At 41.4% G+C, this 27,895-nt stretch overlaps 1 protein-coding gene across 1 annotated transcript; it reads right to left on the reverse strand.

Annotated features, from left to right (window-relative positions):
* Positions 1 to 1,670: 1,670 nt before the first annotated feature.
* On the reverse strand, positions 1,671 to 27,625 carry LY86 (lymphocyte antigen 86). The gene is made up of 5 exons (XM_051799114.1): positions 27,275 to 27,625; positions 13,573 to 13,659; positions 11,983 to 12,111; positions 4,897 to 4,949; positions 1,671 to 2,428 (listed from the first exon to the last, which is right to left on the reverse strand). The coding sequence occupies exons 1-5, from the start codon at positions 27,393 to 27,395 to the stop codon at positions 2,333 to 2,335; spliced, it is 486 nt and encodes a 161-aa protein (XP_051655074.1). The 5' UTR covers positions 27,396 to 27,625; the 3' UTR covers positions 1,671 to 2,332.
* Between the last annotated feature and the right edge of the window lie 270 nt (positions 27,626 to 27,895).

Consider the following 27,895-nt stretch of genomic DNA (forward strand, 5'->3'; position numbering starts at 1 on the left):
GGGCAAGCAATTTTTGTGATAGGAAGCCAAATGTTGTTCACTGGTTCTGGGAGTGAGGCTCTGCAATGTCTTGGGTGTGAGCTAGGCAAAAAGGATCAGTGATGGAAGATCTCAAGGGCCAGAAGTCCGATGCTTTAGAGATTAAATTCCCACTTTTGGGGCAGCTGAGACCTCCTCCAGCAGCTTCTGCTGCAGATGCCCTAGGGGAGCCTCTGCACCATGTGTAGGCAAAAGCTGGCTTGTTCACTGTGGTGGGCCTGGGGGCCCCTTCAGGTGTGACTGAGGGTATAAGGAGCCTGGTGAATCTGGCTGAGAGGATCTTGGCTATTATGGGGTCAGTTTCAAGTAGAAATGCTTAAACTAGCACTGTGTCTGTTTTTAATCTGCTGAGTATTTCATCAGATAACAGACCAAGAAGCTTGGTGGCAGGAATTTGGGTTTTAGTCATGCTTTTGTTGTGTGATTGCAGTGGAAGGGAGCTGAGCAAGTGTACTCTTGTGTGAGTGCTGCTGCTGAATGTAGTTTTGTTAGCTTCTCCACAAGGTATGGCTCTTCTGATATATCAGTGGAATCATGGGGAAAGAGGTGAATCTGAAAAGCTGCTGACGTGAGGAGAAAAAAAAATGAGCTTGTGTCTGTACTGTGCTACTATTTTACTAATTACGAAGACCTAAAATGCAGCAATGGTGGTGACTTGGATGAACTGTTTCCAAAACAGCATCAGCACTTAAGAGTTGAACCCTGATCTGGGGATTGGTGGCTGAAGCTGTGATGAACTCCCTGGCCTTCTTTCTTTTCCAAACCAGGATGTAATAGAAATGGGCTGAAAGTGCAGTGTGTTAAATGTGCTCTATCCCATCTGGTGGTGTTTACTGGTTCATGTTCAGCAGCAGTAAGCCTCCCTATATGAGTAAGGCTCAAAGAGCTGCTCTCCTTTGCAGAGATAGCAGGTGAGAATTTTACTGGACAGGAAGAAAGCAAGAGACTATTCCTTGCTGCTAGCTGTTGGCTGCTCTGCAGTGTTGGTTATCTGTGCAGCAGGGATTCTCTTGCTGCTTAGGAATTCATTCGAGCTGCAGAATGTGGATGTGTAGGATGGAGGCCATGTGTCAAAGCTCCTGTGTGGCCAGATGTGAGCCACAGCTGCCCTAGCTGCACATGCATCTCTGTGCACAAGCAGTCCCGTGCTTGCTACCATCCTTCGTAAACTTGTGCTCAGCTCCAGGACCCTCCCGTGCCTCTGATTCCGGCCCACACCTTTCCAAATCAGAACTCAACGCTACTCCCAAACCTTCCCCTAGAGGGAAGGATCCCAAACAGGTACTCTAGATCCTAATCCCATGTGCTGCCCTATGCCTACCTAGGTTATCTAGCTACCCATCAGCTATGCCAGGTGAAAGGCTCTTGGAATGAGATGATTTGGGGATGTGCTGCACCTGGAATGTAATATGTGTTACTTCTCCTGGGGCTTTATGTTCAAAGCAAGGAACAGTTTGTCCTCTGTGAATATAATGCATGTGTAAACATGACTGATACTTTATATTTAAAATGTGCTCATTTAACTTGTCCCCCTCAATCTTCCCTCCCCCTTCCCCTTCCCCACCTCCCATCTCCCCCCCCCTTAAGCTTTTGAGAGACCCTAGAATCATGATGAAAAATGAGAAAAAATGCTCTTTCATTATGAATTTATTGAGAAGCAAGAAGAGCAAATAGCTTAGGTACAGAATGATTCACATGTCCCTTAAAAGATATTAAAGAACAAAAAATTCCAGGTAGACTCCAGAAGGTTAGAGTGATATGAATCCAGTGACAGGACATGGATCACTGGAAAAAGGGCATGTTCATCCTATCTGGTTTTGTTCTGTGATTATAACAAAATCTGTACTAGTGGAATCTCCAGATTGGCCCCAGAGAAGACTTAAGATGTTGAATGCTGTAACTGCATAATATATGATATATATATATATATATATATAAGTCTTTAGCCTGTGTTAGAAATTGATACCTCCATAACTTACTGCAAAAAATTGTTTAGGCTCTCACCTGTTCTGCCTCGTGCTATTTTCATTCTAAGATGAAAATGTTGGTATTGGATACTTTCTACTTACAGTTGTATATATTAGAAGAAAAAAGTAGGCTACAGTGTGCTTTTAGAGATAAAAGGTACCACTAGAGGATCTAGTAAATTCTTGAAAAAAGTGAATTATAAAGAGGTACACCATCAGAATCACCACGTGGGGATTTTTTTCTTCAGAATCATCGTAGCATGCAAGCAGCCTACTTGGCTTGAATAGCTTTGGTAGTCTGTAGCTTCCATGTAATTGGTTTGTTGCTAATAATAGTCTAAATAATTTTTCACGGTAAAATCGGCACAAGCGACAGTGACATGATCTTCATTAGTCAGCTTTGCTGAAACAGTGTAATCTCCCTGTGTGAGACAAAAGCAAAGCAAGAGATTAACCCATCAGTAGTACATAGCTGGTTCTGTTTCTATTTCTGAGTCCTCTTCCCAGAAATAGAATAACTCTTTTCCCATCAAGTTCCTCCAAAACCTTTCCGGTCCAAATGTTTCAGAGGTGGTAAAGAACTTGCCCATATTTTCTGCCAAAATACTCTCATCAGGGATGTCAATGCTGACAAGCATAAGTTCAAAATTGAAACAGTGCAAGGGGAACAAAATGTTTTGTTGCATAAAAAATCCCTTCAAATCTGTGCAACTTCTCATGTTTCTTATGAGCAAGCACAATATAGCCTGTGCTGTTTAGTAACTGGAAAGCAAAGAGGTGCTCATTTGTCTGGCACTTCACTTCCTTGGATCTTGTTGTTCGGTGTTGTTAATATGAATTTCTATAAGAGAGCACCTTGGAGGGATGTGTGTGTATAGATGACTCAATATATGATGAATTCCTGTATAATAAAACAAGGGGTAGTTTAATTTCAAATTGTGTATTTAAAATTATGAATTCAGGCTTTTGGTAGAATTTGTATCATTACAGTGCAAAAAAACCCCAAACCTTAAAGAAGCCATGACTGTCTTGTTTTGGTCAAAGCTGCTCTCTTCAGACATTTGGAGAAGGAGAAGCACTGGTTATGGGGGGTGACAAGCTTATTTAGCAGATTTGAAGGAAGAGGTGAACTAGATTTCATTCAGTCTATATTGCTGGCACTGCAGTAATTATTTCTGTTTGTTTTTTTTTGTTTTTTTTTTTTTCCTAGAGGGTGGACGGGAGAAAAACCTGGGGTCAGAGAGCTTGGCAGCAGGGACCTCCTGGCTGTGTACCACAGAAAGCTTTTACCCTGCTCAGAACCCTTCTGGTTGTGCAGTAGAAAGAGGCATGGCTAGAATGAGTCAGGTTTCCTGACATTTGCCTTTTACAATGGGATTCCTAAGGCAATATCTGGCCTGGGTCCCCACAGAAAGGTTCAGGTTAAGTGTAACATCCAAATTTAGAGAGAGGCCCAATGGCAACATGCTCATGAGAATACAGACTTGTTGTAATTGCTGTGTGGACTGTGCAAATGTCCCTCAGGCTGCTCAGATGAGGCTGTTCTTTGCAATGATCAGGAGATAATTGCTCTATGGGATAACTCCTTTTTACCAGCATGGAAGGAAGGTATTATTTGTCTGATTGATTAATTAACATAAAAGGCTTCCTATTCCCTTTCTCACAATCACATTAACTCTCTAAAAGCTTAGAGTTGAATTCATGGAAGTTCATAATAGCTAATTTCCATTATTTATTAGTAATTAGATTTTTTTTTCTCCTCCAGAATAAATTTTTGCTTGTGGTGAAAAATTGTTATTAAAAGAGGATTGTAAACAGTCTTGGAATTTCTGGCTCCAAATTCAGCTAATTTACCCAAAACTGGAGTTTTACTGGTCTGTGTGCATGTTTCTTGGACTTTCTCTTGGTTGAAAGATTTATTCCTCAGTTTGTCTAGAGATTTTACTATGTAAGTGTCCTCAGTGTGTTAGTAAAGCTGCTCCTGGAGCAGGATGCTGATTGATGTGAGCTCAAGCACTCCTGTACAAGAGATCGAAAGTTATTGCTCAACACAGAATCCCTAGGTGTAGGCTTTAGGGAAGCAGGCTGGTAGGGGTGGGATAACAGCCTGCATAAGGGGGCCCAGCTACCTGTGTGAAAGCCTTGGGAAAATGCAGGTTGCGGTTGCTGCTATCATCAAGGGAAGATTGAGACATATTAAATGGTAGCTATTATGGAGGCTCTATTCTCCCAGAAACCAGCTATCCTTGTAATCACCTCTGCAGGTCTTGGCAAGCCCGGTTCTTTGGGACTCATGTCTTTGTTCTGTATCCCTGTTCTGACCCTGTTCTGATCCTGTCTTCTTTTCCTGCACTTGGACCAATCCAGTGATGAGCAGGCCTGAGACCTCATGTTTGGGCCTATGAGATAGGTTTTGTGTCTGCTGCTGAAGATCTGAGAGCTCATGCTGTGCCTCTCTTAGTAAATCTAAGGAGTATTTCACTGGCCACCTGAGCTGTATGCTTTCGTAGTGGTAACTATGATCTTTTCTCCACCACATTCTCAACCGTATGCCTCAATAATCTAGATTGTGCCTTCTTCTCTTCAATCTTGCTATTTTGAGAGTAAGAGAGGGAGAGCCTCCTAAATATCTATATGGCTGCATGACTTCAGTGTTGGTACAAGAGATCTCCTATACTAAGAAAATCTGTCTGTCTCTGGATAACGGTGCCTCTCCTATGCTTTATAAGCAAAGCCACTTAATTTCATATTGGAAAGAATTAGTCATGTAAAACACTATCAGACACAGTGTGCTAGCCAGGGGAGCCTGGAATGTGCTGATGTGATTGCTGGTAGTCCTCTGACCACACCTCATCCGGAAAGCTTGGGAGCACATCTGTGACCAACTTACCTGTGGGATTTCTTTGATTCCCAGCGTGACTGGTCCCTCATAGTGGAGGCGTTCTGAAAAGCAACAATGGTGTTGGGTGGTTAGACATGCAGCACATGAAGGAAACAAGCAGCTGATCACAGATATTTTCTTTTTGAATTTCAAAGTGCTCCAGTGACAAGTGTTATGGAACTGCAAAATGCTGTATACACAGTCTTGCAACAGCCCTCCTGAGAGAAATATCAGCATGTATACTGCCTTGTGCAGAAAGGAAGGCAGAGCCTGGACTCAAGGACCTGCAGTCCCTGCCTGAATGGAGGAGAGGGACATGGCTTTGCAAACTAGATGGGTGTTCCTATGGCAGCATGCATCCTTCAAATGGGGAAATGAAAGGGGAGGGGGACTGCTGGACTCAGGTCCTTTAGCGTGAACTATTAAACACCTGCAGGTGCAATAGCTGAACTGTACTGTTTTGGTAACTTTTATAAAAACCAGTCTGAGCTGAGTGTTTGAGGAGGACTTCTGACTGCTTGCTAAACATGACCTTAAAGTAATAAGAACATGTCTATCTCACTGCTGAGGGAGCGTTCACCAAGAAGTTACATGAGGTATTAGAGTCATCACAAGTTGTGCTGGTGACTGGAATAGAACCCAGGAGTTCCACCTTCCAGTCCTCATCTCCCTAATCGTGTGAGGTATGCTTGCTCTTTGCTGTTGAAGAAAGGGCAACTTTGGCATTAATGGAGAGAATTAGCAAGCTATTTTGCAGTTCCTCCTACTTCTTCATAGCTTACTGGGCCAAACTGTGCAGACTTGACTGAAAATAAACTTGTAGATGTTTCGGTGTTTCAGAATTTCTTGCACAACTTGCCCCACACAAGTCATGGAAAAGTCTTAAGAACTGTTTAAGGATTCTCTTTTGTAGGTGTCATGAAATATTCTTTACTTTGACAGTGACAGAGGAGTAAGTGTTTCATCATGTTTATATGAGTATGCGCTGGCATCTTGATGCTTGTCATTTCTAGAGAGCTGTTTTAGTCTAGTCTCACTGTTGGTTTATACTGCTTCTTCTGAAAGGTTGGACAAAAGGTTCATAATGTCTTTATGTTGTATGGTCCGTCTCACCATGCCTGGGCTTGGAAAACATTCCACAGGAGGTCTTCCCACACATGTTATGAAATGTTAGTCTTGTAACAAAATTTTATGAAAGAATCATGACTATAAGATAAGCTAGGAAAAGGAGAAACCTCAGATATTACCAATGTTCTGCACCTTTGCATTAATGAGAAGTTTGCTTAATGGGAATGCCCTGATGATCCTGGGAGGTGGAAAAGATGCAAAACAACTCAGTGTTTCCCTGAAAAACCTAGTACCAAAACAGGGAATAGAATAAGTATGTTTTGGCTGATCAATCTCAAAATGGTCACCTATGCTACAGCACCTGTACTGTACTCGTTCCTCTCTGCATCCCTGGCCAATTCACTGGACACCAAGAAGTCTTTTCCTTTTCCTTTTCGAAGAGCAGTCAGCATCACTGCTTGCTTCTGTACACGAAGCAAGAGCCCAGGAGTCTGACACATCTTCATTGCAGAGAGCAGTGACTCAAGAATTTTAAAAATACAGTACAGCCCACTTCTCACTTCATAACTTTAATAGAGTCTAAATGGGAATTAAAGGCACTGCAGACTGCATGACTTAGGTGATGAGTGACTCCCTTGGGACTTAAGCTGTATGTGTGTCAATGTGTGCTAAGGCATATTGTGAGCTGCCCCCTCAGGGTGATGTGGACCATGCAAGCTCATGTTTTGTGTGTCCTTTCTTTCAGTAGAGAGCTTTGTATGACTACCTGTCTTTCAGACAACTCTGAGCCTAGCAAATCTTGGATAGCAGCAGAGGAGAATGGAGAGGAAACTGAGCTGTGAACAATCACCCTTCCCCAAGTCCTTCTCTCCAGAGACATGGAAATTCCCTTTGGATCACATGTCTCATTAGGATCTCACCTAGGCTCCCAGGAAGCCATCCAGAATGTAAAAATACAGATGCAGCATTCAAGCTCTGCAAAGCCTGTATTTTAAAATGAAGTAGGAGTCATCGGGCCATAAATTTGCTTCTGAAATGATGGCAATGCTAATCTCTCATCTAGTGTAGGTAGAAGCTATTTTTCCACACACACTTCACTGTGATAAAGTAGCCAGATGAATGCAGTCTTGGGGCTTTGCCTCAACCCACTCTATTAAGTTTTCTGTGGTTGCTCTGATGTGCTGTAGGTATGCCTTTGCTCGTAATCAAAGAGGTCACTCTTATGGGCTGTATTATGTTTTAGGGAGCCTTCAGTTACGGAGATAGGTTCTGTGTGTCCAGTTTGAGGTCCATGTTTACTGCTTTATGATTCAGTAATAGCCTTTTTTAGCTCTTTCTAATCAGGAGTCTTGCAGTGGTTCACAGTTACTAGTCATACGGAGCTACTGGAGAGAGCCCAGTGAAGGGCCACTGATATGATTAAGGGACTGGAACATCTCTCCAGTGAGGAGAGTCTGAGGGAGCTGGGACTGTTCAGCCTAGAGAACAGAAAGATTAAGGGAGAGCACATCAAGTTGTACAAATACCTGAAGTGGGGCTGTAAAGAGAATGGAGCCAGACTCTTTCCAGTGGTGCCTAATGGCAGGGCAAGAGGCAGTAGGCACAAACTGAAACACAGGAGGTTTCTCCTTAACATCAGGAAAGACTTGTTTCACTGTGAGGGTGACAGAGCATTGGCAGAGATTGCCCAGAGAGCATGTGGACCCTCCATTCTTGGATATATTTAAAAACTGCCTGGACAGGGTCCTGGGCAACTGGCTGTAGATGGCCTTGCTTGAAGTAGGTGGGAACTGGACTAAATTACTTTCAGATGTCCTTTCCAACCTCAACCACTCTGTGTTTCTGTAACCAGTCCTCTAGGAAACTCCTGTGACCTTCCTTACTTCAATGGGGAGGGGGAAACTATGCTGCTTTGAAAGTATGTCATTATAGGAAAGCAAGGGCAGCTTTCTCTTTCAGCTAGTTGAGACCTGCCAGAAAATACTGTGGATTCATAGATCTGCTGAATTTTGTCATTCATATTCATTTTGGACCATGGCAACCTCCTCAGAACCTATACTGGCTGAATAAGGTTTGTTTGCAAATTTTGAAAAGCCCGTTCTATGTTCCAGTTGCATGAGAATTTCTACTATAATTTCAGAAATGTAAACATCCTCCAAGGCCTTAAGGAGTGTAGTTATCACAGCATCCTTTATACGCATTTTTCTCCATATATTCATACGTTTTTACATTCCTCCATTGAAAGAGGATGAACATATCTGCTGCAGTAACTGTCACAAACACTGAGCAGCTCATTGAAAGAGTTCTGAGGTCTTTTTAGAGAAAGCCCAAATGTAGTTGCAAAAAATGTACAAACACTGGAAAGAGCATAAATCATGAGTGCATTTCTCCACTTAAAAAATCTCCTGTTTCTTTATTAGTCTGCTAGTAAGTTACGTTATATGTCAAGCATGCTGTCAACAGTGGTGTGTTTTCAGCCCTTTTTCTTAAAGTCTTATCTGAAGGTGATTTCTGTAGAGCACCCTAGAAAATGTTTCTAATTTACCACTGATTCAAGGTGATGCTATTGTATTTTTTGTAGCAGCTCTTCACTGTTGTTTCTACCAAAAGTAACTTAGCCCTTTTCTTTGCCACTAGTCAGGCCTTTAGTAGCTTCCAGTCTGAAGCAGAGCTTTCAAATGTGTAAGAGCTTCCTGAGGATTGCTTCAAGTTACTAGTTATCATTTATCATGAAGACGCCTCTCCTTCCTGAAAAAAGTCCTATAATGAAATTCTCACTCCTCTTTCTCAAATCTCCCTTACACTGAAAATCTGTATACATTCTCACACTCTTGTGCTATATAAAGACCCTGTACATCTGCACCCACCTCTTCCTTTTTCTATGTTCTAAATATTTTTAGAACTTCAATGCTCCATGTTTGAGTTCTTCTAGGACACAATCTTGCACCCATGCAACTGACACACAGCTTCTGCAGGTTTTATGGATGTAGGAATGATCTGAAGAACTGCCAGCTATAGATGTATAGTTGAGTGAGAAAAACATATATAAATATATAGCCAGGTGAGAAGCATTCACTTTCTTTACTGGGGAGGAAAAAGTGAGATGAAGGAGCTAAACAAGATGTCACTGTGCATCAGCACAAAGACCTAGCTTTGTGGTGTAGCTGCTTTCTCAGAAACAGGTACCTAAACTCTCAACATAATAGCCGGTTTTGTAATTCATGTTGTGTTTTCTACTTTCATTCACAAATACTGTTTTAGAAACTTGCCCACTGTAACACCTACAATAATGTAAAGAATGGAGATCTGAAGCAAGGTGGGGGTTTCTCTATGGTTTGGGAGTGTGCACAAGGAATTGTGCAAGTGCTCTGATGCTGCCTTTGTCAGTTGGGCCTGAAAGAAAACTTGCAGAGGATGCAGCTATCTTGTTGTCAGGAAACTTTCTTTAAGCATGCAAGTTGTGGTTGACACATTGCTAAATATTACTCTGGTAGGTCTTTTACTCTGATTTTAGTGATTTTATTGGGAAATCTGTTGAATTTTATGTAACTGTTTTCTTTGCAGGAAATGGGGAATAACCATCACTTTCTACTAAAAAAGAGGAAGACCTGAGTTCATGCTGTGCTGCAAAGAATTTAGCAGTCTTGTTGCTATTGTACTTAAATGGACAATGGCCAGTTTCCCTGCAACCTTTGAGCTAACAACTTTGCAACAGGCATATAGCTCAAACAAAAAGATCTTAGAATCCTATTTAGAAGTCCTAGAGAGCAGTGCCAGACATGACCTTTGCTTAACAAAAATAGTAAATACTGTATGATTGTGACAAACATGAAACCTCCAGCTATATTAAGTCTTTCCAGCACAGAGAGTACTTCCAGTCATGGCAAAAACTGTAGGATTATAGGAGAGCAAATAACAATAAAAATAAACCAAACAAAAAAAAAAAAAAAAAGAAAACAACCTCAAACACCCAAGACTTTCCTACATCCGGCTCTTATAAGTCTATTTTTCTTTTAAGTTCTGCTCTGCTCTTCCACACCAGTGAGTGGATCAATGAAGCCTCTAGCAGGATGATGTTCCGTCTAATTTTGGGAGAGGGAGAAACAGCCAATTTTTGGCCTCCTTGTGAAAGACAAGCAAATTCTATGTGAAACTATATTTAAACTTAGGTCAGGTCTGGCCAGATGTTGAAAACATTGTCTGTACAACAGGGAAAAAGAGGCTCTCCATGAAAAGCTTCGGCTGAAAGGGCTATGTGCTCCCCTGTAGGCTGCATACTTGGCCATCCACAAGTTTTCCTTTCTGCATAGGTATTAGGTCGGATTTACAGCTGAGCTAATATGGTAAATTATGCCTGAATTGTCCTAAACTGGTCTTCAGCTTAATTCTGTGTCCTAAAACATGTTTTGGAATCAACTGTCAACTAATTAAGAAATACCACATTTTCAGTTTGAACCTCAGTCTGAGAAAGTTCACTTCTTTCCACTGTGACTTAATTACTAAATAATAATAGCTACTGAAAGAGAGGGTGTGTATTAAAAAGTTTGTGGCAGAGGTTCTTGCACAAAGGCAGGAATGTTTCTAAATGAAGATACATAGTATTATTTAAACAGCCAACTATGGGTTTATATCATAATGTACTTCAATTAGTAGAAACAATTGCCTGTCAGTTCAAGATTAAGGGACTTGGAAACCCCAGGAGCTTTTGGCTTTGTGGCTTAATGTGTGAATAGCAGTTTGTGCTCAGCTCAAGGCTGATTCTACTTCTCCTTAATGTATTCTCCAAGGAATGTTTAGTACTTCATCAGAATAAGATAGTTTTTCAGTGGGTCTGTGGGTGGGTTTTTTCCTCTTATAATTCAATACAAAATTGAAGAAACGTCTGAATTTAATTTTTTTTGTCTATCTGACTTACAGGATTTACATAATTGGTTGCTCATGCAGCATTTCTCTATTATTCTTTATGATAGTTCTGTGCTGTGTGAAATGTCTTAGTCATTTTCCAGGAGCTGCCTTAGCAGTAGTGCTGTGCATGGTCTTTAAACTCATAGCCCTTGCACATGAGTTATTGTAGCGTTATCAGGATGAAGATGCAAGTGGATGAAAGGAAAGCAGAGCTTCTGTAACTAACTGGTACTCTAACAACTCAAACTTCCCTGTGACTCTGTCTGTTTATTTCAAAATCAGCCTAAAGAGATGATCATGATGTAAGAGGGATTTAAGAATAACTGTTTAAGATATGTGGATATTGAAGTCCAGAAGCATGACCATAGCTCTTCCAAACATAGTGTGGCTAACTTGGCACTACCTACGCTGCGTTGTAGCAGAAGGGACCCTGAGGTGCCCAGGCTCACCTGGGACCAAAGATGCTTGCTTTCTTGGGGCAGCTAATACCACTGTAAACCAACCAGTGCAAGTCTTCACCGGTTGGCAGTTCAACTGGCAGGAACTGAATTCATGTGACTGCTACATAGGCACATGTTGAGCAGAAACAAGGTGCAAACCATAGATGGAATAAAATAGTATCTTGGTTCAAATATCCTTACTCAAGCATAATTTCTACTAAAGTGAGCTGAAAATATCCTTTGAGGACAGGAAGTGTTACTTGCTTAATAGTGAAGAACATGTTCAGAATGGTTGTTTGTTTGCTCAGCCATTTCTTTTACAGAACTAGCCTTTATTTTTGTCATAGTTCTTGCTCACATGACAACCACATGCCCATAAATAGGGATTATGAACCTCTCTGCTATTAGATGGGGTCATATAACCACAGTTATTTTTTATGGACTTGAAATCCCATGTGCGTGCAATATTCTGTGATTAAAAGAAAAGCAAAAAAACAGGTTAGGGGGAAAAGCAGGCTCTTAAATTAAAACGTCTCTGTCCTACTGTGTTTCTGTCATCCATTAACATGCTGTTGAAGTAAACAGAACATTACGATGTATTGGTGCGTTCAACAGCACAGCGGGTGCATCCTGCTTGGAGTATTCAGCAGCCATCAAACACTTAGAGTGCTACCTAAATTACCTCCTTTCTTCATTCCACAGAAAATAAGCTTAGAATGACCCGGCGCGCAAAGGGTCTCTGAGTAGGTTAAGACCGTCTTCCCATTTATGATCAGCTGAAGCTTGACATATAGTTCCTTGATGTTGTGTCCTACACACAAAGCAGAAAGAGAGCTCAGAGAAAGTGCAAGGGTAAACAGGTTTATTACTTTATTTTAAAAAAGATTACATTTTTTCCCCCTGCTGTTTGAGCTATTAAATTTTTCCTCCTCAGTGAGAACTCCTAATACATAGAAATCCATGCTTAAGCAACAGGTCTCTAAGCCCTTCAACGTATATGACAAAGAACATAACAGCACATATCTTTATTGTTAAATAAACTACACCCATGACCATTCTCTGACTCTGAGGTCAACTAGCATATCTAGTAGTCCTTACAACAATCTTACATCCTTACATCTAAACTTTATTTTCTGCTGTCCTTAGCAGAGGGATCATATCCAATGGGCCCCTGGGAGCAACCTGTGACCTGTAACCTCTGCCTGGGAAAACAGTAGCTGACCCAAGCCAAACTTGTGCCAGGGACCAGCAGAGCAGCTAGGCAGTGCTAGGAGGTTACCTGCTTGTGCCTGGCTTGCTAACACAGACAGAGCCAGTGAAGCTACTGGATCTAGAGGGAGGTCCTGTACTCTGACTTGTGGGAAAAATATTTACAAATGCTTTTAATGTGGTTTTTGCAGGCTTGTTTAACTTTGCAGCCACCCAAAAACTGATGCTTCCTTGGCAAGTGGGTAGTGTTCTCACAGAAGGGAGACTTTAGCATACAATGAAGTGTTCTGAAGTGTTAAAAGACACTTGACACACAAATTTATTTTCAGCATCAGGAATGTACAGCAGCACTTCCGTATTTATGCTCTGGCAGTAGAGATTCTAGGTGAGCTTGGGGCCAACAAGTTTGCAAGAAGGTGGCTTTTCTGTGCAAGGATCACAAAGCAAGCTATGATTAGTGCTAACTTGTGCACCCAGTTTTGACCTTTTGTTGCTGATCAGTCAGGTGCTGAAGGGTATAATTTCAGCTACTGATGGTGGTAAACTGATGGCATGACTTTTGCCTCAGGCTAGCACTTCCCCAGCATGTTTCTCTGTATGCTCAGGAGGGGCAGAGGGCTGTCCCCACCTTGCTCTGTGGGAGTCCCTTCAGTCTCCTACCTGAAAGGGTCACAGCCTTGGCAATTTGGTGAACACTGCTGGTGCTGACAGAAGAGTGTGGGTGCTGTAGCTGTCTCGTTCAACAAGACTTTCCCTAGAAGTCTTAGCTATGAAGATAAGCTCTAGAGCAGCAACCCCCCACCTTGGCTATCCATGTGTATAAATGAAGGGTAGGAGAGGAATAGGAGTTGGGGGCTGATATGACCTTCTTAGGGTGACATACATAGTCTGAGGCTGAGCTGATAACAGAACTGACATTTCTGTAGCCCTGCATAGGTTTTGAAATTTCTAAGAAATGAAGTCCATTCATATTTTGTGGGAGGTTTTCGCCCTGGCTTACTTAATACCAGCACTCACACATGAATTATCTGTTTATGGTGTGAGAAAATAGCAATTCACTTACCTAGGACCATTGAAGCTCTGATGTTAAAGGTGTGGGTTGCAACATCAGAACACTTGTCAATGCTGAAAACAAAATCTTGCTGGGGATCTGTTTGAAGACAAAAAGCAGTGGGTAAAAAGTTCTGTCTTTAATGAAATGTAATGACTTTTTAGAAGAAAGCAATAGAATATAAAAGTGTTATAAAAAACAAATTACATACTCCTTAAAAATCCTGCAAGAAGTGCTCAAAGCTCCCATACCCTGTGTTCAGTAGCTACTTAGCTACTTCTGTCCTTCCTGCCTCTTCAATCTGAAGCACTCTCAGGTGAGACTAAAACCTGTTGTGTAGGAAAATGAGCCAAGTTCAAAGAAAGCAAGTTCCTCTCAGTAGTGGGTAGTAAATGTTTATTGAACAATGAATTCTTAGTACAGCTGCTCTTCACTGCTACTGTACACTGCCATTCCTTCCTCAGTACTGATGGGCAATTGGTTATGAAGATGTTTTTTAGTTGATTTGTATCACAAGAGGGCTTGGTGGGGCTAATTAGGAAACTGAATACTGAAGTGGAATGGAAGGTCCAAAACTGAAAATAAAATTGTGTAACTGATATACTGCAGTACTTTATGCTGGGTCAACCATCCCATGATACTGCTAACCCAGGAAATATTCTACATTTCTCCTTTTCTGGGAGACTTTAGCAGAACTGGGGTCAAAGCTAGCCCTTTGACTGATGATTGTCATGAACATGGTTCTTGCCAGTTCCTACAGCGTTCCTTCCTCTGCATCGAGCTCTAAAACTCTTGTATAAACATAATTGTTTTCCCACCAGTTCCACCTTTTTCTTTGCTAGCCTCCAGGAGACTTCATGCTATGCCTGAAGGCTTGTCGTTGTGTCACTCTCTGGTGACAGGCAGCAGCAAAAACTGAGAGCTCAGCTGCCACAACCAACAGAATGTGCAAGCGTTTTCCAAAACTGTGGCTGGAGGTGAAAGATTTGGCCACTTTGGAAACATGTCTTGAGCCTCAAGGCTTGCTTTAGGCATAGTTTTGTCCCTCAACATGGCTTTCCAGCCAGCCTGCGCATCCAACTTCCTTCTCTGTGGAAAAAAGAGAAGCAACTGTGGCATGTGCAGAAGCAGCCATAGGTTCCTTGGTTTACATAGAGCTGGTAGTGACAAATATAGACTTGGGAACTGAGTTCTGTTTTATAAGTTATTGTTGCTCGGGCTAGTTTTCTTGCTGAATTGAAAATAACATGTTGGGAGAATTCCTTTGATGCTGTGGTGAAACTTGAGTCACGAGTGTCCTCTATGAGGCTGAGCTAGCATCCCCATAGCCTAGCCCTGTTTTGCAGCAGTGCCCCACAGCTGTAGCAGCTGGCAGCCAGCAAGTCTGCGTGACTGAAACCTGATTGCTTAGAGGGGATCATGAAATGAATGAAAGTGTTGCGAGGACCTGGGGGCCTCTAACTAAGCCAGGTTCTGTGAGCCCTCAGATCGTCAGTGTGGTCTGAAAGGAGTACTCAAGCCCTAAGTTCTGGTAAATTAAAATAACACTTTAAAAGAGACAGATAAAAGGCACTTGTATTTCGACCAGTTTTTTGTGTCTCTCTGCTGGATTTTGTCCTCCACACCACTAAAGCAGTCTCTGCAGTTGCATAATCTGCTCTGGACAAATAGTTAGTGCCTGGAGTTGTTTATCGGTCAGACCAGAGTCAGAGGGTTGTCTTTTCTCCCTTTTTACATTCCTGTCAATTCTCACTTTGTTTTTTCAGTTTCAGAAGCTGTTGGAATTGGTTAGGAGAACAGTCTCCTACTCCAGCCAGAAAGCATGTCAAACTTCTCTTTTCTCTGAGACGGTTACTCCTGCTTCCCCTCTGGTTTCTACCATCTCTCAGGGTTTGGTTTCCGCTTTCCTCTGGAGTTTTGCAAGAGCCTCTTTCAACTATGTTTTGTTTGTAGTGCAATGAAAAGGTTCAGGAAGCAGCTGCTTAGATTCAGAGCAACTTGAGCATTGAGGTCTACAAATAGTGCTGGTAATCAAACTACTAAAATTGTTAGTTCCATAATTTCCAGAAGGAGTTATGGTCAAACATGGCACTGCAACATGTACGATGCTCTTCTCTTCTCAAAGTGAATAGGCTGTGCTTTAATTAACAAATTACATCATGGCGTTAGAGCTAGAAATTGATTTTTATTTCAAAATTTCTCATCAGTAACTTGGTAGAAAGGGGATGTTCATGAAACCAAGCTTCTCTGAAAGCATGGACTTCTTACAATGGCCATGACCTCAGGGTTATTTTAGTTTGGATGTCTTTTGTCTGTTTTATTTCTATGGGTTTAGCTCCTTTAACCGATGGCATATTTCGTGGTGCATTGTAGCCATGGATGTCTTTTACTGCACTGCTAGTCTTGCAGCATAGGGCCCTGATATCAGAGAAGTATTGTCTGGTCCCCAGAGAGGAAGAGAGTGTGGAAGCACTCATATGAGAAATTCCGGAAAAATTTGTGAATTGGCGAACTTGGATTTTGTGTTGTTATTCTGTTGCTGAGAAATGTCAAATTTTCCACTGTCAAAAGAAACCCAATTAGTTTTCTGACCATCTCCCTGTGGAAATTCATGCTAAGACTTTGCAATCCAACATCTTAGATGCTGTGGTGTACTGAGGTGGGAGCCTCCTGCTGAAATCAATTGAAAGAATGGCTGTGTTGCTAAAGCTGTGGTGCCAGGGAGTCTGTGTTCTAAAACACGTAGGCAGAAAAGTTGCTGCTAAAAAGGAAATTAATGGAAATAGTGGGGTTTTGCTGTTTGACCAGTGAAGATGTCTGTAAATTCACCTGTGTGTTATGCACTAAGGGAGTGTGCCATACCCCTCTTTCTTTAAATGGTGAAGAGTCCCTCCTGTGGCAAAGGCAACTCGAAGCAATTGCCATTTTTGTGTTTCATCTCAGATGCACAACTGTGAGTCACTGTGTGTCTCTTATGGAGGTTTAATACTTATTCTTCTGTGTTTGCCTCAATCTGAAGTGAGCTGGTTAGACTGAAAAAAATACATGTTATGTCTTTCACATGTGCAGAGCAATAACATTTACTGTTAAATCTCTAAAATACGTGGGGCTGCCCTTCAGCCTTCCCCTTCCCTGCAACATTTCATGGTGCACAGTACTGTATGTTCCCAGACTTCCCTCCACCCACTCCCTTCAATCTGCTCCCTCTTCCATAATTAAAGCTAGAAACTCTTCAACTGGTTGCAGAGTTTTGCTTTTCCAGTTCAGCTTTGACATATTACCAACACTTAAAACATTGTTGGAAATTTTGCAAACACATCGAGGTTTATCAGTGAAAATCCACCTATTGATGGGAAAAAGGGCATTCTTTGTGTATCTAGTGCGAAGGACTCACGCTGCAACATATCTACAGCTAGTAGGAAGGTGCCTGGGAGCAGCATTTGAACTCAAGTTTCTGTCTACATGGTTCTAAATCTTTCAGGCAACTTCTCCGAGAAGGGAACAAGTCTCTGACTTTTGTAAACAATCAATGCACTCTAAGATCTCTTAGATGTGTTATTTGAACCTGATGCTGTGGCTGATGCTGAGCATCAGCACTGTATCTAGCACTGAATGTACAGCTCTTGCTGAAGACTGGCTTTGTGAGAGATAAATTTGGGATGTACGTGGCATCTTGCTACTGATCATCCCTTATATGTCAGTATTAGTGATGCATCCCACCTCCCATTTCACCCTACCTGGTGGTACCCTGATGGAGGTTTGTTGCTGTATTGACTTGGGATGTGGTTTTCTTTGCATACCACCTGCACTGGCAGCATAGTGCAAGATTTCAGCCTCTTTCGAGGTACTCACAGTGATGGGTTTGTCTGGGTTTCTCTTAGAAGACTGAGCAGGTGTGTGTAGTACAGCCTAGAGGCCCAGATGAGTTCCTGAACTTTTATTCATGGAGCTTTTTTCCCCTGCCTTTTTTCTTGGCAGAAGGTTCATAGGTAAATTATCTCAGACATATTTACAGTGGTGTAACCCCAGTGACGGGGACAACAGATGGGAACTCACTTTCATGCCCCAGTTACTGCAATTGTGGGGCCAGCAGCTCATGCTGCTGCTGAACATGAGTGTGCACAAAGCCACAGGGCTGTGAGCTGGAACTGCCCTTATAGCTTCCTGTACTCTGGGAGGTGATCTCCAGAGCACGAGATGAAGCAGACAGCTGGGAATGATAATGTGCTAACCCACTGTGGCTATGTCCCTCCAAGCCTGAGCTCCTAGATGACTAACTGGGAATTACAGAAACTATGTGGCCAGATGGGAAGCACCTGTTACAGGAATTTTGCTAGGCTGGTGCACAACAGCCTTTCTCTTTTATTCTTCTCTCTCCTCCCCCCATTTTGTTAACTGTCCTCTACTGGCTTCACTCTCATCTGAATCTGCTCTAAAATCACATTGTTTCCATATGAGCATGAAAATCAGTGGTATGACTGAATAGCAGCAGCAAGCAGATGAGCAGTGCTTGTGAGAGTCCACATCTGTAAGCCCTGGAGTGGTGGAAAGACTCTTCAAATCGGTAAGCTTTGGGTATTTCAAAATAACACTTCTAGGAGCAGATAAGCCACAGAATTGAATGAAATGACATAGCTGCACTTGGCTAGGGTCAAATAAGGACAGCCTGGTGCTAGAGGAGCTGGAAATTAGCACAAGGAAGAAACGTATTTAGCAATTACCCAACACTCCTCACCTTCAAAGCTGCTAATAAAATTAAATCATTAGTCTTTACAGCATTCAAGGTGATGAAAGGAGAGGGAAAGAATGAGGAACTGTTTGGGATTTCAGACTTTATGTATTTGTTCAATAATTTCTCTTTAATGTCTATTTAAATAAATTAGCCCGAATGCTCAAGGTTATATTTGACACTGGAATCTACTTATAAGGCACTGAGAAAGAAGCATCAGGTGAATTAGCAGCTTTCAGATTATGCATCTAGATTTCCCTGAGCACGTTCAATTTAAAGAACTTCCTTTTGGGCTTGCCTTCACTGCATGTCACTGCCACTTTCAGGTGTGTCTGGGAGGGGCAGAATGACACTCTGTTCAGAGGAAAACAGAATAAATTGTGAGACCCATGCTGGCTGTGTCTACCTTATTATGAGAAAGCTTCATCCCAAGACACTTGCCTTAGCTATGACCAGCTTCAGGCTTTTGCCTTGTTCAAACCGGCACTTTGGCCTCCTTTGCAGAAGTCACTGTATGCTTTATCACCTGAATTTTTCTGGCTTGCTTAGGCAACACAGAGGAAAAGGAATATGGAAGATGAGAGTTTGCGTGTCCTAAATGTCCCAGGGTTACAAACTGTGTGAGTTCCCCTTCGCAAACAGTGATATCAGCTTGTGGTCTGCTTAAACCCAAAGCTCTTGGAGATGACTAATGGAGTGAATAATTTTGCTTCCTTTCTGATAAAACTTACATGACTGTAGAGAGAAACCTAAAGATTTGGTTTCAGTATAATCTATAAGCTAAAAAAGCCCAGAGAACTAGCAAAAGAAACTTAAAATATGGCTTAAAAAATAAGTGTTTTTGCAAGTTAGGTAATTTCCACTCCTCTCTCAAGAATACTGAACACTGGTAATGCAAAGATCAATTAAATACTTCTTGGCTAGATTAAGGCACAGGCACTACTGGCTGATACTTACGGCCTTAGTTTCGTAGCCAGGTGATTCCAGTGTCTTAGAAGATTAGTTTAAATAAAGACTTTGTCTCTTGCTGTTTCAAATAAAACTTTTTGCTGAGTATATGACATCCAAATATGCAAATATTCAGAAACAGTAACTCAGAAGGCTTCTCCAAATGTCAGGTGGGGAAGAGATTTGCTGGTACCAGGCTGATATGATGAGTTAGAGGGAAGCCCCTGTAATGACAGCAGGTATGAGGGGCTCTCTGCAGCTGGAGGGCTGTGTTTGGGGATGGGGGTGTCCCTATCACGCATAAAGCAGCATTGCCAAAGATATGCCCCTAGACTCCCTGTCTTTTCCTGCCTGAACCAGCTTTCTTTGAGAGCAGGCTTGTAAGAGCTGTTTGCTGAGGCTCAAGGGAAGGCCCAGTGTCTGAAGGTTCTTGGAGTCTTTCCTTGCTTTTACCAGAGGTGTTATTTGGAAAGGGGGATTTCTGTACTTTGTGTGGTATAACAAAGCTTTAACCAAGCCTGTTTAAGAGGACAAAACTGAAAGATGCTGGCTTTGAGAGATAGCACATACGTATCTGTATTTGATAATCCTGATTTGTCCTAGTTAGCTTGAGAGAGAAAGGCAGACAGGGTAGGCTTCAGCTACAGCAGTGTAACAAGAAAATACTGCATTAATTTGGGCCCAGCAGGGAATGTATTAGAGAGAGAAAGTCTTTGTTCTTCTGTTGGTAAGAAAACACCATGCACTGCACGAATAAGATAGATACAGTAACTGCCTGTATTCTTAATCAGATGTCTCTTTTCTCCTCACATGTTTTTTTTAATAATTTTTTTATATTGCCCTACTTGAGATGAAGATCTCTGGACATCAGTGCTTGCCAGTATGACTGGGGATTCGCAACAGACTTTCAGGCTTGTGTCAGAAATAGAACCAAACGTTACTAGAAACTGTCCTGCTGTTAGACACATGCCATGCTCTGGGATAGCAGGGTATACTGCTGATTATACAGAACAGTAATCAGCAGCATATAAATGGGCTAAATGTTCCCGTTTTCCCAGGATGGGTTGAAATCCGCCACAGGAGCATGGCAGTAAGCTGTACCTGAAATGGTATGCTCCCTCTGCTGAGAAAACTAGCTGGGTGCCCACCTGCCTGATCACTGCTGAATCATTTGACAAGAGCCATCCATCTTCAGGTGAAGAGGAAACTGAAGCATTGAATTAATTTGTGGTAGTTTTCAAGATCCTAGCTTTTGGCAACTGGAAGTTCTCATGAGTCCAAAAGCAGCACCCGTAACAGATCAAAGGTTTTGGATTTGGCACATGATGAATCTGTGTGGGGCATTTGGACATCTTGTCCCCAGTGGCCACTGTTTCTCCCTAGATTTAGGTTACCATAGGCCCACTAAATTTGGTACCGTGATGCCAACACACAATAATGCTGAAGCAGTTTTTTGCATTTTGGAGGTATGTTAATTTTATTTAGATTATTTTGGATATTTTTGCTGATGAATGTTTAATTGCCGTAAGAACCTGATCTCCTGACTTTATTTTCTTTGGTAAACTGCAAGCATAGTAGGGAACAGAGATATCTTGAGGCTTTGATGGCAGCTCTAAGTGAGATGATGTGGCAGTGTCAAGAAAGCGCAGCAATGCCTCAGAGGCTTACAGAGAAAGATTTACACTGGAACACACATCATCAGCTGTGGTTTGTTCTTGCTCCTGACTTTATGCAGTGAATGTGCCTCTTGGCAATTTTTGCTTTGTGTAATATAGGAGCTTATCTCAAATTCTTATCAAACTGTTAAAATAGCTGTGACTAACCTGTTTAGTATGTTAGAGTGCTCCCTCCATAAAGACTCAAATTCAGTATCCAAAAGGAAATGACAGGGCTGCCTTACCCACACTACTTCTAGACTGTAATGCAATATACTACTTTTTAGGTATGTCTCTTCTATTTTTTTCCAAAGGGGAGAACACATTTTCTTATGGCTTGCCTTGTGAGCTGTTACCCCTCCTGCTTATGACTACTTTAGTGATTCAGTGTCTACAACAACCAAAGAAATATCAAAAGTCAATAGGTGAAAAACACGCCAATCAGTTTAGATTTATCAGCTGGAGATAAGCAGGAGAGGGTGTCACACGTAAACAATCCTCTTTTGCAGTCTGTGGTGCAGGACCTTAATTGATTTGGTGAAGAATTTGGCACTGTGAGAGAACCATTGAGAACTAAATTAGATGAGAAAATTTAAAGCCTGGTGGGAAAGGTTCAGCTGAGGTTAATTCTCCCCACTACTAGTCTCACTGAAAGCGTTAATATTAATTTTACTAAATGGTTTAAAGTCTAGATGCCGAATCTAATGTTTTTGCCGGAGTACCTTGGAGATGTGAAACTGTCTCCTGCTCCTTTATGCCATTTACATTTTAAAACTTACTAAGTACTTTCCTCTCTCTGAAAGATGGGGTAAAATAATATTCAGAACCACCTCAAGAGTTCACATAGGAAAGAAAGTTTAAATCCTCTCTACTGAAGTGGAGAATGAAATAGATGAGGCAGTTTTAATTCATGGAGGGACCAAAATCTTAAAAGAAAATTTGCATGTGCACTCATAACTATGCTACCTTGATTCTGCTGATAGTTTCAGCTTGTTAGGATCTGGTGCCAGAAATATGCATGTCAACATCTGGTCTTCCCCTTGGAATAAGTAAGTTATACCAGATGAGTACAGCAGCAAAGCTATGACATTAAGATGGCTTGGACAGAGTAAACAAACCAAAAAATTGTTTTCAAGTGAAGTTCTTAAGTTCTTTGATTGTTTGCCCATTAGCAATCTATGCAACAAAAGATCAGAGGGGAGTTGGTGTCGTGTGGCTTTAAATAATTTAGAAGCAGAAGCAATTGCTGGAGTCTGTTTGAGGGAAATAAATAAATAAGTCCAAGAGAAGCATCTGGCTCAATCTGTCTGCCAAAAACCCAAAGAATAATGGAAAAAGAACCCCTTTTACCAAGTGTCTAGAAGAATCTTGGCCCTAAGGAGACATGAGGTGAGAATTTTTTTGCAGACTTTTCTTTGCCATCTAAAGCTATCAGATTATTTATAGCCTTTAACTAAAGGACATAAATGTGTGGTCAGGGAGGAAAAAAGACAAGTTAAAGTGGCTGACACAGAGAACAGAAAGTGATGTGCTGTAAATTTAGTGCTGCAATGATGACAATTTAGTAGTATTGTTTACAAGTTGGTAATGCTGATTTAACAGGGATAGGTGTTACTGGTCTATTTTTCAAAAAAGGAAAAAACACATTTTAAGAAAAATAGTATATTTGATATCTCAGTATGTAGGAGAAAGGATACTCAAGGCTGAGTGTGTGACCAGGACCCTGAAACTATTTAGCATGGACAGACAAATCATCAGGAAATTGTGAGCTAATTAGTCTCTGCCTCCACTTTTTTGTTTTAAGCACTGAAAAGTTCCCTCAAAACAGAGTTTATCATAAAGGAGTCTATACTGCACTATCTGACCAGAGCATGTTCTACACCAGAAGAACCCTGTTGACTTCAAGGGGCAATTTCACTGAGATCCAAATCCAAGCTCACAAATTTAAAGAAAAGCCATACAAATGAGAGCTTCTCTAACTGCAAATGCAATCCAGTGCGTGTGTATACTGAAGTGGGCAGTGCTGCTCTCTCCTACTGTTCCACCACAGGGCAGGAAAAGGGTTTGTAGAAATAATGCTGCTTGAACTGTGACACAGAACTATGCAGACATGGAGCTCATTGGACATAAGTTCAGTCGGACTTTCCTCTCTTTCAGAAGAGGCATTGTCACCAAAAACAATTCTCTGGATGACCAGAGTCTTCGTCTAGCAGAAGACATTATTAAAGCAAATGGTTAACCATATCTGTAAATACGTTTTATTATTTTTAATCTGTAGATACACAAATATAAAACTTGTAAAGGGTGCAGCCAATTTCATATTTAGGTTCTGGAGGTTGAAATGAATACTGATTGATTGCTCCTGAAACTTCAGCTAGTGGCTATTAACCTCGCTTCAGATGAAAAAACAAAAGCAAGAAAAATCACAATGGGAAAATCTGTTTTTCTATGATATTTAAAATCCCATGTGGTCTAAACAGTGTTTTATAGAACTTTGGGAATATTTCTGAACATGTCATCTTCAAATATTAGTACTTTGACCTGAAGATCTCCCTGAAATCCCCTCTTATTTACTGCCTTGCACAGGGAGCGCAAGGAGTCCTCAATGGTCCATGGTGTCCAGACTCTGTCTAAGAACCTTCTACTTTATAAGTTTCCTTTGCTCCACTGTCAAGAAATCTACAGTTTCAGGCAGTGGGCAGCTCTGAAATCTTCTGGGTCTTAATCTAAACATAGAACTTTAATAATCATGAAGCGTAGTGATCTGGGTTTGCTGGTTGAAACAAAACCTGACATTCTGAAACATTAATTTAGTGATGTAGGCCCAACTAACATTTCAAGAAAGAGCTGTAAAAATAGTTGGAAAATGGTTTTCTTGTGTCTGCAGGAGGAATCACCTGCTCTCCTCTACGAAGGGGATCCCATTTGAACACTATGTAGCGAGAACGTTTTCATGGCTAATTAAGACAATTTGGCTTACATGAGTGATCTAGAAGCAGGTGCTTGTAGATGTGTTGAGGAGTTATGTTTTCTAGTCTCTGACTGCATTACACTTTGCACTTCCAAGTGGATGCCTGTTACTCAAGTAGCACTGGAATCTGCTTGGGGCACTTCGTTACCATTGCCTACCTGCCCCTCCCTTCCCCAACAATTGCCTTTAAAAATGTAGTTGGCAATATCAAAGGCATTATTAAGGTAAAAATCACTTTGAAATTAAAAGGGATAGGAATTGGCCATTTGTGTAGCAGGTTCTTTTCACATCAGTGCATAGACTTGTGAATTAAGGTTCTCTTTTCTCAGTCAGAGATGTTAACCTGTGCTGCTTTTATCTCGGGATCTCTGCCCAGGTTTCTAAAGTGATTTGTGGTCATTTGAGATCTTCCTTCATTTTTGTCACTTGTTCCTGGGAGGAAGAGTGGCCCTGATAGGAAATGTCTTGCTATTTATAGACTGTCTTGGTGTTATGTCTCCTGCGGTTATACAAAGGAGGCAGCACACTGTCTATTTACTTTACTTTTAGACCACCCATGTCTCAGCCTGACTTTCTCACCGTGGACTTGCTGCTGAGAATTTTTATCTGATTTCTTTTAGATTACTCTTTTACAAATGCATTATATTTATCACTAGAATCTTGTCTAGCCCTTTATTTTGATGCATGTCTTGGGGTCCTGGTTATAGAACATTTAGTTTGACGTGGCTTAGTGGGAATAGGGATCCTTTGTATAGGATTCAGAGCATGGACTGAAGCTGTGGACTTGATACATGCCTGTATCTTATGTGTTATAGGGGCAGATGCAGCTAGAACAATTGCTTGTGACAGGCCATTGGGATTTGCTTCTGGCTACGGGAGATTGCTACACTTTCTCTATTTTCAGTTATCCACCTAAATTTCTCTGCTGCATTAATCACATTAATCACAGTTATATTAGGTCATATTTTTGGCTTTAGTCAGATTTTTACTGCATTATAGGAGAGGATCTGATAAACTGCAAGGCAAAAATGAGCACTTGGCTCCTTTTTAAATGCTCAGACTGAACTCTATTAATTTGTTGATAGAGGGCATTCAGCTGCAGAAATAAATTTGTGAAGTACTTCTCTCAACTTCCTTGCATTTCACTTGATTCAACCCTAATTCACTGATAACATCCTAGAGTCTATAGCAACAACAATAGAGGTGAAATCCTGACCCTCTTGATGGCAACAGCGAATACTTTACCCAAGATTTCATACTAGTTACCTCACTGTGGCTCCTGTATCCCAAAAATAGGTCATCTGCTGACACCTTCAATGGAGTAAGAAATATCAAGGGGATTTCTCAGATTGGAGAACATATGGGGCAGTATTCTCCTGAAATAGCTGAAGAGTATGGGCACTTGCCTAGAATTGACTCTGTGTTTGCTGATATTATAAATTTGTCATGAGAAGGTTTGTTGGGAAAGGGACTTGTCAAACCTAGGTACTAACAAGTCTGTTTCCTCCTGGGTGAGAACAATTGGCAGGACACAGAGGAAAAATGACGCTATGTTCTGCCCATCTAGTTACAGTTTACAGTGAAATGAAGTAGGGACAAAGGTTCCCCTCTGCTGAAAGGGTGATCAGCACCTTTGGCACCATCATGAGCTTGCCAGAGAGCTCAGTAAGAACAGTGTCTTCTCTGAAGGGGATGTAGACTAGTATATTTGGATTTATCTTCCCCACCTGAAGATTTTTGGGCTCAACTCAAAACATCTTGTATTTTTCTCCTTTATGCAAACTACCAGACTATGAACTGGGTCAGCAGAGATGCAAATGGTGCATCCTAGTCTGGTTCTACAGGTGTGGTAGCCTCTGGAAAAAGGTGGGGCAGAACATTGCGATGGCAGTTGTGAGTTGCTTGAATCTTGACAGAGCTGTAAGGGAGCAAGGAATCTGACTTTAAACAAAGAATCTGATTTAATTCTTGCATTGCTTCTGTGTCTGTGTAATCTCTTCATCTCCCATAGCTGTGACCAGGAGAACAGAAAATCACTCTCAGTGGCAGGACCTGACCTTCATGATCTCTGGCTCGTGCTTCTCAAGCTGTGAATTCCCCCTGAATGAATGTACCTCTTATCTTTCTGTTCACAAACCCAAATAAGTGACAGAAACAAATGACTCTAAACAATTGCATATTGTTAGCTAGGCCAGTGGTGTGCATAGTAAGAGGCAATCCTTAACTGGCACATGCCAGCAGACAAATTCATCATCATTTGAATTGACTCAAACTGAGCCTGTGCCTCATTGTCAAAGCATCTCATGCTAACTGAGACCTGTTGAGTGAACAGAATTCATCTATGTAATAAATTCTTACTGAAATAAAGGTAATGCCAAAGCTTGTATTCAATATTTAATTAAATATTTTCTTAATGCATTATACCCATTTATAGTATGTGAAGCTTGACTTTAGTCCCCTGGGAGCAGGCCAATAAAGAATAGCATTACAAATATTTATTTACTTCTCTTGTCCCTCACCGGCTTTATTCTAATGGGTGTGCAAAAATGCATGAAAGCTACAGGGGAGAAAAAGCCCCGGGGAAAACCCTTTGTATTAGGATGAATTGGAAAAACAAACTCTAGGGTGCTCATTTGCCATGAATCGCTTTTCACATCACGTGCAGAAAATGAATGAGGCGTCTGTGAATCTAATTCCCTTTGTCCCAGTTGTAAAGCAGATCAGCACAATAGGAGAGGCACAAGGCCAGCAAAGAAAGAGGGGGAAAGCAGGCACCATTCAGTGAATTCATTTTCAGTCAATTTCAGTGTCACTTGCTCCTTTTCTTCTCTATAGATTTAAAGAGCAAACAAAACCCTATGATCCCTGGGAAATGCCTCTGGTAGGGGCTGCTACTGAGGTCTTGAAGCACGATGGCAGTGGCAGAGAACATGAATCCTTCCCATTGTCACACTGGTCCCTTGTCACTCCAAGTGGGAGGACAGAAAGCACATCACCGCAGCCTCATCTCATATTAGGAAAACAGCAGATCATTGAAGAGCCTATTTTGTCTCAGGAGTAACAAAGATAAAGATCTAGGGTCTTCTTTTTTTTTTTTTAACCTAACTTCTAGATAAAAATCCTAGTCATCTTTCATGCTGAACTGGGGTTTTGACAGCTGTTTATTGTTCTGAATTAAGTTACATTATTCCTCTTTATTTTCTTCTATCTAAATACAGTTAGATTTGTGTGTATGTGTGAACCAAAACTAGCTATACTTGAAAGACTAAAAATATTCTAGATGAGAAATGCAGTGCTGGCTTGGGAATATAACCCTTCTATTTGTTGCCTGGCTTATAAGTGTCTCTCACTGCATAAGAACAACTTTGTTGAGCAGCTAAAAAGAAAATGGAAATGGTAAAAAAATCTCACCACAGCTTTTGTAATATATTTCCAAGTTGTCCTCTTTGCAGACTGTGTGCGTAGGCCATTCTGTGCTGGCACTGATGTAAAGCAGGACCAAGACGAGAACAAGAACATTTGATGTCTTCATGGTGGTGGTGGTAGTTTGCAGGATCACTTCTCTGTCTCTTGGTAACACTTTGGAGGGAGGTGTTCCTTTCTCCAAGGGACACAGGAGTTACAGCGTTCGTGCCCGCAGAAGGGTTAAGTGAGCCAGTGCAGGCTTAGCTCACCACAATGTAGTATAAACAAGAGGCTAATCAGAATTGGAGGGTGCTATTTCCGTGTGCTTAGACTTCTGCTTTCTGTTCTTTGTGTTAAACTAATGACAAATGAGCTAATCACACCTACTCACTGCACGGCATAGCCCTGCCTCAGTGCCTGCTGGAACAATGCGGTGAACTGTTTATTTCGTCTCTTGCTGCCGGTTTCTCTTGAAGTCAAAGCATATGGGGCAAGACTTGAGACAGGTTTATTTCGCAGCCCTTCCGGCTGCAAAACATTGCGATCCAAATTGCCCCATCTTATTCACACCAAGTCAATGTGGAAGATGGACAGTTTGGTTTCTGTGTTTTTTTCTGGTAACAAATC

Source organism: Manacus candei, unplaced genomic scaffold, assembly GCF_025592945.1.
Source record: "Manacus candei isolate 608988 ecotype Guabito, Panama unplaced genomic scaffold, ASM2559294v1 h1tg000049l, whole genome shotgun sequence".
NCBI lineage: Eukaryota > Metazoa > Chordata > Aves > Passeriformes > Pipridae > Manacus > Manacus candei.

What these genes read in the sequence shown, in the direction of transcription:
- LY86 (XM_051799114.1), bottom strand. Translation starts at nt 27,395, where the DNA reads ATGAAGACATCAAATGTTCTTGTTCTCGTCTTGGTCCTGCTTTACATC. An exon ending in AATATATTACAAAAGCTGTG is followed by an intron (nt 13,660 to 27,274) that starts GTGAGATTTTTT and finishes GTCTTCAAACAG; the next exon opens with ATCCCCAGCAAGATTTTGTT. An exon ending in CAGAGCTTCAATGGTCCTAG is followed by an intron (nt 12,112 to 13,572) that starts GTAAGTGAATTG and finishes CTTTGTGTGTAG; the next exon opens with GACACAACATCAAGGAACTA.